The sequence below is a fragment of the Gopherus flavomarginatus genome, chromosome 5, assembly GCF_025201925.1.
Source record: "Gopherus flavomarginatus isolate rGopFla2 chromosome 5, rGopFla2.mat.asm, whole genome shotgun sequence".
Classification (NCBI taxonomy): domain Eukaryota; kingdom Metazoa; phylum Chordata; order Testudines; family Testudinidae; genus Gopherus; species Gopherus flavomarginatus.
In genome coordinates, this window is record NC_066621.1 from 106311896 (window position 1) to 106324704 (window position 12809).

General features: G+C 43.3%; 1 protein-coding gene and 1 long non-coding RNA gene across 4 annotated transcripts in view; one reads left to right on the plus strand and one right to left on the minus strand.

The window, feature by feature from the left end:
- Positions 1–12809, plus strand: part of LOC127051570 (uncharacterized) — an 894592-nt gene that overhangs the window by 335813 nt on the left and 545970 nt on the right. The gene's annotated exons all lie outside the window — the stretch shown is intronic.
- STXBP6 (syntaxin binding protein 6) overlaps positions 1–12809 on the minus strand; it is a 233452-nt gene that overhangs the window by 160958 nt on the left and 59685 nt on the right. For all 3 annotated transcript variants that reach the window (XM_050953991.1, XM_050953989.1, XM_050953990.1), the window contains exon 2: positions 8529–8716. In XM_050953991.1, coding sequence (XP_050809948.1) covers positions 8529–8682 — 154 coding nt within the window. In that variant the 5' untranslated portion in view covers positions 8683–8716. The remainder of the gene's footprint in view (positions 1–8528; positions 8717–12809) is intronic.

The window sequence follows — 12809 nt, forward strand, 5'->3', positions numbered from 1 at the left end:
AGAAGAAAATTGTATCAGTTTAACTTCAAATGAGTTTTTAATGCCAGTTTAGGGCATGGCTACACTTGCAGATGTAGAGCACTTTGAATTAAACCAGACTTCATAGAGCGCAGTAGGGAAAGTGCTGCAGTCTGTCCACACTGACAGCTTCAAGCACATTGGCATGGCCACATCTGCAGCACTTGCAGTGGCATTGGGAGCAGTGCATTATGGGCAGCTATCCCAGCATGCAAGTGACTTCAATGTGCTTTTCAAATGGTGGGTGGGGGTGGAATGTGTTATGTGTATGTGGCGGGAAAGAGAGTGGTTGTTTAGGGGGCTGAAGGCATGTCAGCATGCTGCCTTGTAAAGTCAGACAGCAGCAGACCCCCCGCACCCTCCGCCTCTCTCTCTATCACACACATACAGCATTCCACACTAATGGCTGCTTTGACTAGGAGCAAATAAGCAGCCAGGTGTCAGAAACAGAGCTTTTAAACGGCATATCTACATTCCTACAGCGAGTTCAAAACAATAAGAATGGCCACTTGACTTAAGTGGATTATGGGATGTTTCCAGAGGCTGAACACCTCGTCCACATTGGCACCATGGCACTCCAGCAGGGGCACAGCAAACGTTATTCCACTTGCCAAGGTGGAGTACCAGCAGTGCTGTAGCTGTGGAGTCAGAGCGCTCTACATACCTTTCCAGTGTGGACGAGTAGTGAGCCAATGTGCCCAGTGCTCCTTTATTGTGCTATAACTCGCAAGTGTAGCCAAGCCCTCTGTATGATCGGTGCAAACTCCTTTGAACACTTGGCACTGGCAATACAGTTCACCATCATGCTTTATGAAACATGATTTCTTAAAGTATAATGAGCATATTCTAAGCTCTTAGCACTTTATTCACACATTTCTTTAACAATAAGGCCAAACAAAAAAGTCTTTTTAAAGAATTTTAGTTTAAGGTTGTGTAAGATGAAGTCTACAAGACTCAAAGTTCAGTCTGACTCACTTAGCATCTTGCCATTCTGTCTGGTGGTGTGAACGGGTGGCAAAGTATACAGATGGAATGTCTGTTTTTAACTTTGAATTTACTAACTTGTCTCTATGTCAAATCCTTTCCAACTCTTTTTAAAAGAGAGCCCCATTTTCATCTTCTCTTTGTTTTATCTGCAGTCACTGCTCTTCTCCATTTTCCCTCTGTCTACTGCTTAATTGTTTTCTTTTCCATCTCCACAGTTAAATGGTATATGGCTCCTCAATGCTTGTCAGTCCCACTACAGTATAATTGGAGACTGTGTGTAGGCAAACAATAGGGTTTCTTCCCCTCTGACATATTAATAAACTGTAAGGCTATGTCTACACTACAAATTACTTTGGTATAACTTAGGGCTTGTCTACACTATGCAGCTGTTAGCTCCAAGGCTGTGTCGACACAGCCTTGTTGCTAAAAGTCAGTGAGTGTGAACGCTCTTTTGCGGTATTTTGTCTGCACTTTTGCCTACAAAATACTTCCAGCCTCGCAAGCGGCATAAGGAAAGCGCTCCTGCCAACAAAGCCACGTTCACGCTGCCGCTTGTGTCGGAAAAACTTTTGTATTTCGCAGGGGGGGTGGAGTGTTAAGTGCCGCCGAAAGACAAAAGTTTTGGCGACAACTGTGCAGTGTAGACATACCCTTAGGAGCAAGTCTTCACTAGCAACATTAAAGCACTGGCTGCAGCAGTGCTTTAATGCGGCTGTGAAGTTGGGGCATAGAAAAAAATCTCTGGGCTTGTCTACATCAGAAAGTTGCAGCGCTGGTGAGGGAGTTACAGCGCTGCAACTTAGGAGGTGTACACATCTGCAGGGCACCACCAGCGCTGCAACTCCCTGTTTGCAGCGCTGGCCGTACTCCCGTTTTGTCTCGGGTGTAGAGGATCCAGCGCTGGTGATCCAGCGCTGGTAATCAAGTATAGACACTTACCAGCGCTTTTCTTGACCTCCGTGGAATAAGCAGGTATCCCAGCATACCTGAGGAAGCCTCTGGTAATCAAGCTGGTCTCCTTCCCCGGCTTGCTCTCGCGTTCCCCGAACCCCGAGCAAGCAGGTCTCCTTCCCTGAGGTTTGCTGGGTGGTTCCGGGAACGCGAGAGCAAACCGCGGCGAAGCTGGTCTCCTTTCCCGGTTTGCTCTCGCGTTCCCCGAACCCCCGAGCAAGCAGGTCTCCTTCCCTGCGGTTTGCAGGGTGGTTCGGGGAACGCGAGAGCAAACCGCGGCGAAGCTGGTCTCCTTCCCCGGCTTGCTCTCGCGTTCCCCGAACCCCGAGCAAGCAGGTCTCCTTCCCTGCGGTTTGCAGGGTGGTTCGGGGAACGCGAGAGCAAACCGCGGCGAAGCTGGTCTCCTTTCCCGGTTTGCTCTCTTGTTCCCCGAACCCCGAGCAAGCAGCTCTCCTTCCCTGAGGTTTGCTGGGTGGTTCCGGGAACGCGAGAGCAAACCGCGGCGAAGCTGGTCTCCTTTCCCGGTTTGCTCTCTCGTTCCCCGAACCCCCGAGCAAGCAGGTCTTCCCCGCGGTTTGCAGGGTGGTTCGGGGAATGCGAGAGCAAACCGCGGCGAAGCTGGTCTCCTTTCCCGGTTTGCTCTCTCGTTCCCCGAACCCCCGAACAAGCAGGTCTCCTTCCCTGCGGTTTGCAGGGTGGTTCGGGGAACGCGAGAGCAAACCGGGAAAGGAGACCAGCTTCGCCGCGGTTTGCTCTCGCGTTCCCCGAACAAGCAGGTCTCCTTCCCTGCGGTTTGCAGGATGAATCGGGGAACGCGAGAGCAAACCGCGGCGAAGCTGGTCTCCTTTCCCGGTTTGCTCTCGCGTTCCCCGAACCCCCCTTGAAGCCGCCCAACAGCGCTGCAGTGTGGCCACATCTAACACCACTTGCAGCGCTGGTTGCTGTAAGTGTGGCCACTCTGCAGCGCTGGCCCTATACAGCTGTACTAATACAGCTGTAACAACCAGCGCTGCAAAATTTTAGATGTAGACATGGCCTCTCTAAAAAACCACCTCCACCAGGGGAACAGCTCCCAGTGCTGGTGCACTGTCTACACTGGCACTCTGCAGCTCTCAGGGGGTGTTTTTTCACACCGCTGAGCAAGAAAGTTGCAGCACTGTAAAGTGCCAGTGTAGAAAAGCCCTAACTTTAGTATAATCATCAACACCCTTAAGCAACGTAAGTTATGCTGACCTAAGCACCAGTGTGGACCACACTGTGCCCATGGGAGTGTTTCTCCCGCCAATACAGCTACCATCACTTGCAGTGGCAGGAGTTATTAAGCCAACAGCAACTTTGTAATACTGTTCCTAAATTACCTTTCAATTCGTTTCAATCCATTACAACTCCTTATACTGGAGTGGCCAACCTGTGGCTCTGGAGCCACATGCATCTCTTCAGAAGTTAATATGTGGTTCCTTGTATAGGCACCGACTCAGGGGTTGGAGCTACAGGCGCCAACTTTCCAATGTGCCATGGAGGTGCTCATTGCTCAACCCCTGGCTCTGCCACCAGCCCTGCCCCCATTCCACCCCTTCCCGCCCCCTCCCCTGAGCCTGCCATGCCCTCACTCCTTCCTCTCCCCTAGAGCCTCCTGCATGCCACAAAACAGCTGATCAGGAGATGCAGGGAAGGAGAGGGAGGTGCTGATCAGCAGGGCTGTCAGTGGGTCGTAGAAGTTGGGAGCAGAGTGGGGGAGCTGATGGGGGACTGCTGACGTATTACTGTGGCTCTTTGGTAATGTACATTGGTAAATTCTGGCTCCTTCTCAGGCTCAGGTTGGCCACCCCTGCCTTATACCATCATAACCAATTCTTTCTAGCCTTCGATCCCAATACAGCAAAGCATTCAAGCATGCAGTTAGGCATGTGCTTAAGTTAAAGACAAATTTTAAAGGGTAATTTCTTGCTCCTTCTCTTTCAGCTTGTAAAGTTTAACAGTTCACCTTCTCACCTGTCCTTCTCTTGGGAACCTATAGACATGGAGCAGAGAAGTTCTTTATGTTTACCTGATTTTAAATACATCGTATAACTCACAAGCTACAATCTGAACAGTGAATATAGTATAACCATTACCATGATTGAGTTTCAGGTTTCCGTACATATAGGAACCTAGGACTTAACAGGGACTTCTTGTCCATGGAATGTTGATTAGCATAATTTAACAAGTCACTTCATGTGGGCTGATTGTTTCAGTTTGCAAGTTAACTTGTTTTTAATGAGAGCTTATCAAAATTAATTTATTATAGCACAAAGTAAACTAGCCTGTGAAAATGAGACCCACAAAAGCAGTAAGACATCCCATCTTACACATTTCACTATAATTTTAACGTCGTTAGTTTTGATATATATGTATGCATCAATAAAAGTCAATCTGATGAATGAGAAGAACGAATTAATAAAGTACAAGTACACTAGAGTGTGGTAAACTTCACAGTGAATTTAAGTTTACTTCCCTGACTAGTTTGGTTTTTCTGACAATACAAATAATCCTAGTTTTCAACTTTTCCACTAGGATCATGTTCAATACAAGCAAATTCTTCTATAGCCATGTCTTCTACATATGGTGGGGGAGGAGTGGCTTGGCAGAATTCAATGTTTTGTTTTGTTTATCATTTCGATGGATATCTACATTCATTTTTAAGGTTTTTTTATTTTTAATCAATTTAAATTTTCACAGTTGTGGGAAATTGGGGAAGTCAGGCAGTACAGGGGAATCAGACAATTATTTAATGACTATAGATGTTGATATTCAAAAAGTTAAAGCTTTAAAAAAAAAACAAAAAATTGTTAACGTTGCATGTCAAAATATATAAAATATCTATCCTTAAACTCTAGTAAGTTCTCAAATCGGCATTGTTCTTACTTTGCCTGTCTGTACATTTCTATTACTAATTGATGGAAATATTTTATCATCATTTCTGTGTTTACATTGAAATCAGTGTTTACCAACATTTACCAACTAAAATCTGATCCTTCAAACCTAAATATATAGCAACTTTTTTTGATGTCTGGTTGGCCCTTATGTGCACATACATAAGCACACATTATATATTTGCTAACCATGTTAACATATACACGTGTATATTATGCATATATGCTCTAAAAGGAGAGTCATAAATAAGTTTTGCCTTTTTATACTTGGGTAATTTAAGTTAATTTGTACTGGAAAGGAATTATTCTGGAAAAGACAAATGAAGGAAAGCAGACTTCTCTGGACACGCCTCAAGTATGCCACTTGTTTACTGAGAAATTCCAATGATATTTTCCTAATATGAACACTGGTATTACTCCAGGTTCTGATAACTTCATGAAACTCAGTTCCTGCATATAGGGTTAGAGCATAGAAAAATCAATCGTGAAAACTTTTTCTCCAGTCAAACCAAAAAACTTAAACTTTAATTTTAAACCATACTTTGAAGTGTTTACACAACTATATTCCTATTTATCTGCATATGTATTTCACTGTGATAACCCTAAAGTATTCAGCATAGAAGTGCAATTCTTTCGACTCTTTAAAGATTGCAGGAGGGCGGCGATGGAGGAAAAATGAAAATGAAAACTAAGATCCTATTATATTAACAGCTGAAAAGAAAAATGCAACAGAGTCCACATTTCAGTCTTACAGCTTATATTCATATTTCAGGGTTTCTCTTTCTTTGGCTGTCAGCCACATCATTTTAGCCAGAAGGTGGTATCAGTTCACCACGAGTGTGAAAACAAACAGTTTAAAAGTGTGTGTTAAGGGAAAATAATATGAAATCAGAATATTAAACAGATATGTTCTTGCTATATTTGTTGTTCCAATGGAGATATAAAAATAGTAAGAATAGATACTTGGGCAAGAGACATCAATCTGACTAACATCTCCAAGCAACTTGCAGTCTCCCCCAGCTGCTCCCAGTTTTATAATGGTACACTAAAAACAATTACAGAGAATATTCTCAACACAGCCTGAAAAGTAAGATGACATTATTACCCAAGACATACTCAAGAATTTCTGGGCAACTATTAAGTTATCTATTACTCTAATGCCTACAGTGCTCAAGTAGTAAATTTTCTTCTAAGGTATTGAATACATAAATGGCAGTTCCACTTCAAAAAAAAAAACTATAAACACACTTTGTTATTTTAAACCAATCACTTCAGATCAAAGAATGTTCATAGAAAGGCAAAAGCAAAAGAAAAAATCCACTCTATTTCATACCTTTCTATTTAAAGGATGTCAACTTAGTTATGTTAAAGAAACAAAAGTCTTAAGTAAATCCATACATCTGGCTTAGTTTTGCATTTCTTGCAACAGGGACAATGAAAAAAAAATCAATTCATCACTTCTTTGCTGTTTAACATGCTGCAGAGGAATATTTGCTTAAAAAGCAAAATAAATGAAAATGGTGTTTTTTTAAATTGTAGGATCAGTTCTATCGGTCTTCAGTTTTATGAAAGCTTGTTTGGTTTCGATTATTTGTGTCAAGGCTGATTCCCCACTCTAGCACTTCGAATGCAGAAGGTGGGAGCCCACAAGGATTCTAAAATTAATACTGGCCACTACAGGTTTGTATTAAACTCCCAAGGTTACAGCTTTTCTCTGATCTTCGATTGGTAGATGCTGCCACCACCTGAGTGCAGAACCTCTTTGAGAACCCAGGAATGCGCACTTGGGAATTCCCTCCTGTGGGTACCCTTAAGCCCTTTCACATGCAGACACCCATCCGGGGAAGAAAGAGCGGCGGGGAGGAGGGAGGAAATCAGCTGTTGCCACCAACTAATTAACCAACATGTGCACAAACCTCTTAAGACACAAAAATCCAATTCTGTTCTTAAAAAAAAAAGGGGGGGGGGGTAAATTTTATTAATAAAAAAAGAAAATACATCTGGAAACTTAGGTTTTTGCTAGATAAAAAAAAACTACAAGAATTAAGCATCAAGAATAGCTCTCTTGAAGTCCAGTTTAAAAGGTTACAAGCAAAACAAAAGCACCTAGGGTTAGCACGGAGGAATCCACAAGCCATAAAGAAATACAAGGGATAAACCTAATTGCGTCTTCCTAGACATTTCCTGATCTACTTACATATCTCGCGTTTTAGATGAGTAGTTTCTAGGTATGACACTGATGATTTTTCATACCTGGCCCAAGCTTCTCACAGCATAACTGCTTCCTGTCTGCCTCTCCCCAAGAACAGACAGACAGACAAAAGGGAGTCTTTGTACAATTTTTAAAAAAGTTCTAGCCTTTCCATTGGCACTTTTGGCCAGGTGCCCACTCACTTACTTTTACCTATGCATAGCAGTGTGACTTTTTAATCCTTTATAGATAGGCCAATTAGATAGCTACTAAGAGGGATTTTATAGCTACTGGCTGGCTGGGTGTCCATAAAAGGTAGCGCCCCCTCCCCCCCTTTCATTTATCACAATTTGTTTTAACAAAATTCAAATGTGGGCAGAAATGTAAAGTGTTCCTTCAGGGATTTACAAATAGATTAATAAGTCTTCTTTGTCTCCATACAAAGAAGTCTGTCTTCTTTTGGATAGTTGCAATGATATTTATTTATGCTCTAACACATATATAGCATCTCAATGCTTAAAAACAAAACAAAAACACCCCTCAATCCTAGGAAAGCAATTATGTTGTGACATGCATATTATGTTGTCACAGTATTGAGTTTACTCTCATAATCTGAATGAGCAAAAAGAAGGGCACTGTATAATAATTATGCTTTAACATCAGAATATACTAATTTAAAACAGCAGGAAACATCAAGGCCATGTTATCATATATTACCCTTGGCCCAAACTCAAATTTGCAGCCTTTTTGCTAGGCTACTTGGTAGAATCCTAATGAGATACTGCAATGCATACTAAAAACATGCCTAAACACATCAGCAACAACTAGACCATCCTTCTCCTTTTTACATGACCCCTCAAGAGATTTTTATGTTTTCTCTTCCCATCCTCACCCAAAATCCTTTAAAGAAACAATACTTCTGTTTTTCATCCCCTTTTTAAATTAGGTGACAGTGACATTCTTCATAGAGCTGAAAACATTCCAGTTACAGCTAAGTTGCCATGGTCCCAATGACGTAATCATACACAGAGGGGATCTTTGAAAGGAACAGGGGAATGTATTAGTTTCAGACAATTGAAGGAAATACAGGAGAAGCAGGTAGAATATAAAGTTCATCCCTCAGAGGAATAGCTGAATCAGCTTAACAAAGACCTAATATTTCCAAGTACACTGACTACAAGGTAAGTTCATACTGTGCACTATGCCACCAAAGACTGTTTTAGTAAGAACTGTGAAACCATCCGATAAATCAGCTGTTTCTGTCAGCTATATCTATCATATGACAAACCACACACTTCCTGCATTCAAACTTATAAACATTAAAGATATAAACAGTCCTAGTTCATCCACTTGCATTATTAAAATACAAGTCACTCCATTTCTTATAGCAACAGATGATAGCCAATCAGTTAATCAAACTTTAAAGATAAACCAAAAGGATGGCTAGCTGTCAAAATCATTTATCTTACCTGACAAGCAGATGTAGGTTAAATATTCACCCTGGCCCCCAGTTGCTAGGAAAGGAATCTTTTTCTTCGTTCTCCTTTTCACTTGGACAGCTCCCAGCATCCTTTCATCATGTGGGGCAAAAATTTCTTTGTTGATAGCAGCTTTGGCACTCATTGTAGATCAGAAATGGAAGAGGCTGCTGTCCTCTCTAAAATAAAATCATCAATCAAAAAATTAAAACAACGCTAAGTTACAAGAGACTACGGCTGACTTTCATGTACATCAATTATTTTGAGCTTCAAATTAAGTCTTGAATGACTTTGCACAATAATTTCACTTCTTGTCATCTAGAGGTGGGATTTTCAAAAGCACCTAAAGGTATGTTTTCACTGCAGAGTTAACTCAAATTTACCTACACACAAGTTACTCCTCTCAAGTTAGCCTTGCTCGAGTAAGAGCGGCCACACTGCAAAAGACTTACAGTGTCTGTACTGGTGCTGTCAGGGCCAACTCTAGGCACCAGCATTCCAAGCATGTGCTTGGGGCGGCACTTTTCAAGGGAGGGCACTTAGTTTTTTGGGTTGTTGTTTTTTTTTTTTTTTTTTTGCTTTGGCAGCGGCACTCTGGCTTTTTTTTTCCCCCTCCCTTCTTTTGCTTGGGGCAGCAAAAAACCTGTAGCCGGCCCTGGGTGCTGAACTCACTCATGTATAGTGTATCTCATGGAAGAGCAGTAATCCAAACTGTTCTATGAATTCTTCACCAGGGAGTTGTGTGAAACCACATCTGTCCTTTCAAAGCAGAGAGAGAATTGTGGAAAGGCACTGAAGGACTAACAGCACACAGACATGCACAGGCACTGGCTTCCTTCGGGCCCCAGGGGTGCTCAACCATCCGTTCCACCCCAGGATCGACCCCTACCCGATCCCTTTCCCCCCTAAGTCCCCACCTCTTCCTTCCCAGTTCTGCCCCTTCCCCCCCAGCACCTCCTGCACGCCACAGACAGTTGATCACAGCAGGCGGGAGATGCTGGGGGGGAAGGGGAGGAATTAATTGGCAGGGCCACCAGCATATGGGAGGCACTGGGGGGGAAGCTGGCTGCTGGTGGGCACTAAGCATCCACTATTTTTTTCTGTGGGTGCTCCAAGGATTCGGCGCCTCTGCAGACATGTCCTCATTACAGCGTGGTCGTGTTAGTAACAGATGAATCACGTTCACCTGACTTACAGGCAGAGGACACTCAAGATATAGGTAGCTTATACTCTCTTGGGTGAGCAAGTAGAGTTAAAAGCACCTCCACAATGTAGGTAAGAGTGTTTATATGCGGACAGGAATCAAGTCAGGACCAATTCTCAAGTTGTAACTCAGCATTGAAGACAAGCTCATAATTAAAAGCATTAACTACATTGAGTGATGCCACTAGGTCAGAGGTGGGCAAACTATGGTCCGCAGACCACATCCAGCACGCAGCACAATGCTCTGGGGCAGCACAGCTGCAGAGCCGGGCCTGACCCAGTGCTCTGTGCTGCGTGGTGGTGGTGTCAGTGGTGGCGGCATGGCCTGGCTCCAGCCAAGTGGCACAGCTGTAGCAACCCCAGCCACCGGTGCTCCAGGCAGCGCGGTAAGGGGGCACGGAGCAGGAGGGATTGGATAGAGGAGGTCAGGGGTGTGGATAGGAGTCAGGGGGAACAGGGGGTTGAATGGGGGCAGGGGTCCCAGAGGGACAGTCAGGAAGGAGGGGGGGTTGGATGGGGCAGCAGGAGGCAGTCAGGGGCAAGGGTTCTGGGGGCAGGGGGGGTGGATGGGGCAGGGGTTCCAGGGGAGGGGGGGCAGATAGGAGGTGTGAGTCGTGGTCCCTAACTGGCCCTCCACACAATTTCTGAAACCCAATGCAGCCCTCAGGCCAAAACATTTGCCTGCCCCTGCACTAGGTCTTAAGAGACTATATGGCAGCTAGTTATGAGGAAGAGTGCCTCTGTCCCCACACAGATTGGACTCTTCACCCTCCTTCTGTCACTGACCCCAGCCCTGTTTTCTCTGGAAAGTTCCAGATAAATCAGGTGACCTTTTGTTTGGCTCACTCAATTAGTTTACACTTATTTCCCACTTGGGAGCCACTTCCTTGATACCAGTCTTTAGGGTATATCTACATTACAAAATTAAGCCACCACAGTAATTAAATTACTTTTGCATGTCCGCACTACACTCCTTGCATCAACCGTGTGCACCCTCTCCAGGAGGGCTTGAACCGATTTAACTGTTAGTATGGGGCATTGCGGGAAGGCTTCTGAAAAGCAGCAACAGAAGATGCAAGCAATGCAGGGCCTACGCTGACACTGAAGCGATCTGACTACATCGACTTAAACACTATGCCTCTCACGGATGTGCAGTTATTAAGTTGGTGTAGTGGGCGAGTTACATCGGTGGGAGCTATATTTTAGTGTGAACGCTTACAGAGTTAGGTTGATGTAAGCTTTCTTGTGTTGATCTAGCTCTGTAGTGTAGACGATGGCCTGCTTACTTAGTACCTAGAGCGAATGAAACGTCTTAGTCCAATTCAGTGCCACTCCTTTCCTTCAGACTTTAAACTTAATTGATTTTCAAACAGATTCTGTATCCAAGTTCATTTGTAAGTTAATGAAACGCAGCCCCTGATTCAGCCTCTCTCTCTCTACTATATCTAGAGTATTTAACATAAGACTTAAAATGAAAGGGCAAGACCTCTGAATTTGCAGGAGGAATTAATGAAGGACCTCTTAGTTCCATTCAATACTATTTAAATTACTCAGCCCAGCTCTTCATTCACCTAGTCACCTCAGAGACAAAGACAATGGTTAACCTTCGTTTGCCTAGTTTCAAGCTCAAAAGCAAAGAAGGTCAAAACTTAGTTGAAATAATAACTCTCTCCCCTCCTCCCCCCTGAACCTTTTACATAGGGTATGGCTACACTTAAAATTTTGTCGGAGCGCCAGCGCTGGGAGAGAGCTCTCACAGCGCTGCACGTAAACCACATCCCTTACGGGTGTAGATCGCTGTGGCACTGATTACACTGAGGCTTTACAGCGCTGTATCTTGCAGCGCTCAGGGGGGGTGTTTTTTCACACCCCTGAGCGTGAAAGTTGCAGCGCTGTAAAGTGCCAGTGTAGCCAAGCCCATAACAGTATAGGCCCTGATGTGCAAACCATTACACAGATGCTAAACTTCATGCATGTTAGTAATCCAGATGAGGTTAGTGTTATCCTCCATGTATTCAAGTCTGCAGGATCAGGCCCTTTTTCTCCCAAAAAACTTCTTGGATTTTTTTGAAAATTTTCAAATTTTAAAAATTTACTCTGTTCCTCATAATGTACTACCAATTTGGAATCTTCAGATTAGTCAAAAATGGTTTTTTTCCCCCCTTCAAAATCAAATTTATTTTTAATACCTATTTTAAAATTTTAAAATACGCTTTTGAAAAAGGAAGAGATCTATAAAAATACTATACAAATTTTCAGTCACACAAAGTAATCACTTTTGTAAAGGAATGCAAGGCTTTTAAGATTTTCAATTAAAAAAAATAAATTTTCCAATCTGCTCTACACAAACAACATTGGAATTAAATTTAAAATTAGGCCATGTCAATATGTACAGCGCTGCAGCAGCGCAGATGTACTGATAACAGTCGCACCACCGCAGCACATCTATGAAGATACTCTATAATCGATGGGAGAAAGCTCTCTTGTTCTCACACCCTTGAGGGACATTCATTTTACTCACACAGGCTGTAATATCCACATAGCCTCACCCTGAACTATTTGTTAGCAGTGGCAATCATGCAATTTGACAGCTTGGTTAAAATTCTGCACCTAATTTAAATCGCAGCTATAATTCAGAGGAGTGGGGTTTTCGTTTGTTTTTAATCAAAGTTGGCTGCCTTTGTAGGGAAGTTTACTCAAGATAAACTAAAGGCTACCTTGAAAAGGTCTACAGTGAACCAGGAATATTTGAAGTCTTACTGGTGTCCTGTCTAGTTGCCCTCTTCTCCCTCACTGCCAGCCTGCACCCTTTTCACAGCACCTTTTTGTTTGGTATATCGTTGCATAGGACACAACTAAACTCCATAACTCCAGTCATAAAGGCATTCAAGCTCATAAGCCTCTTTTTATGTCTCGAACTTCCTTTGTATGCTCATATGAATCACCCTCAGGTCACTGCTAATTAGCCCAGACATGTAATTGACTGAATAAAGAGAGATAGATAACGTTTGCCATCATCTAGCTAACAAAACATATATGGGAAAGTTTCAGTCTTAGGTTGTGCATTTA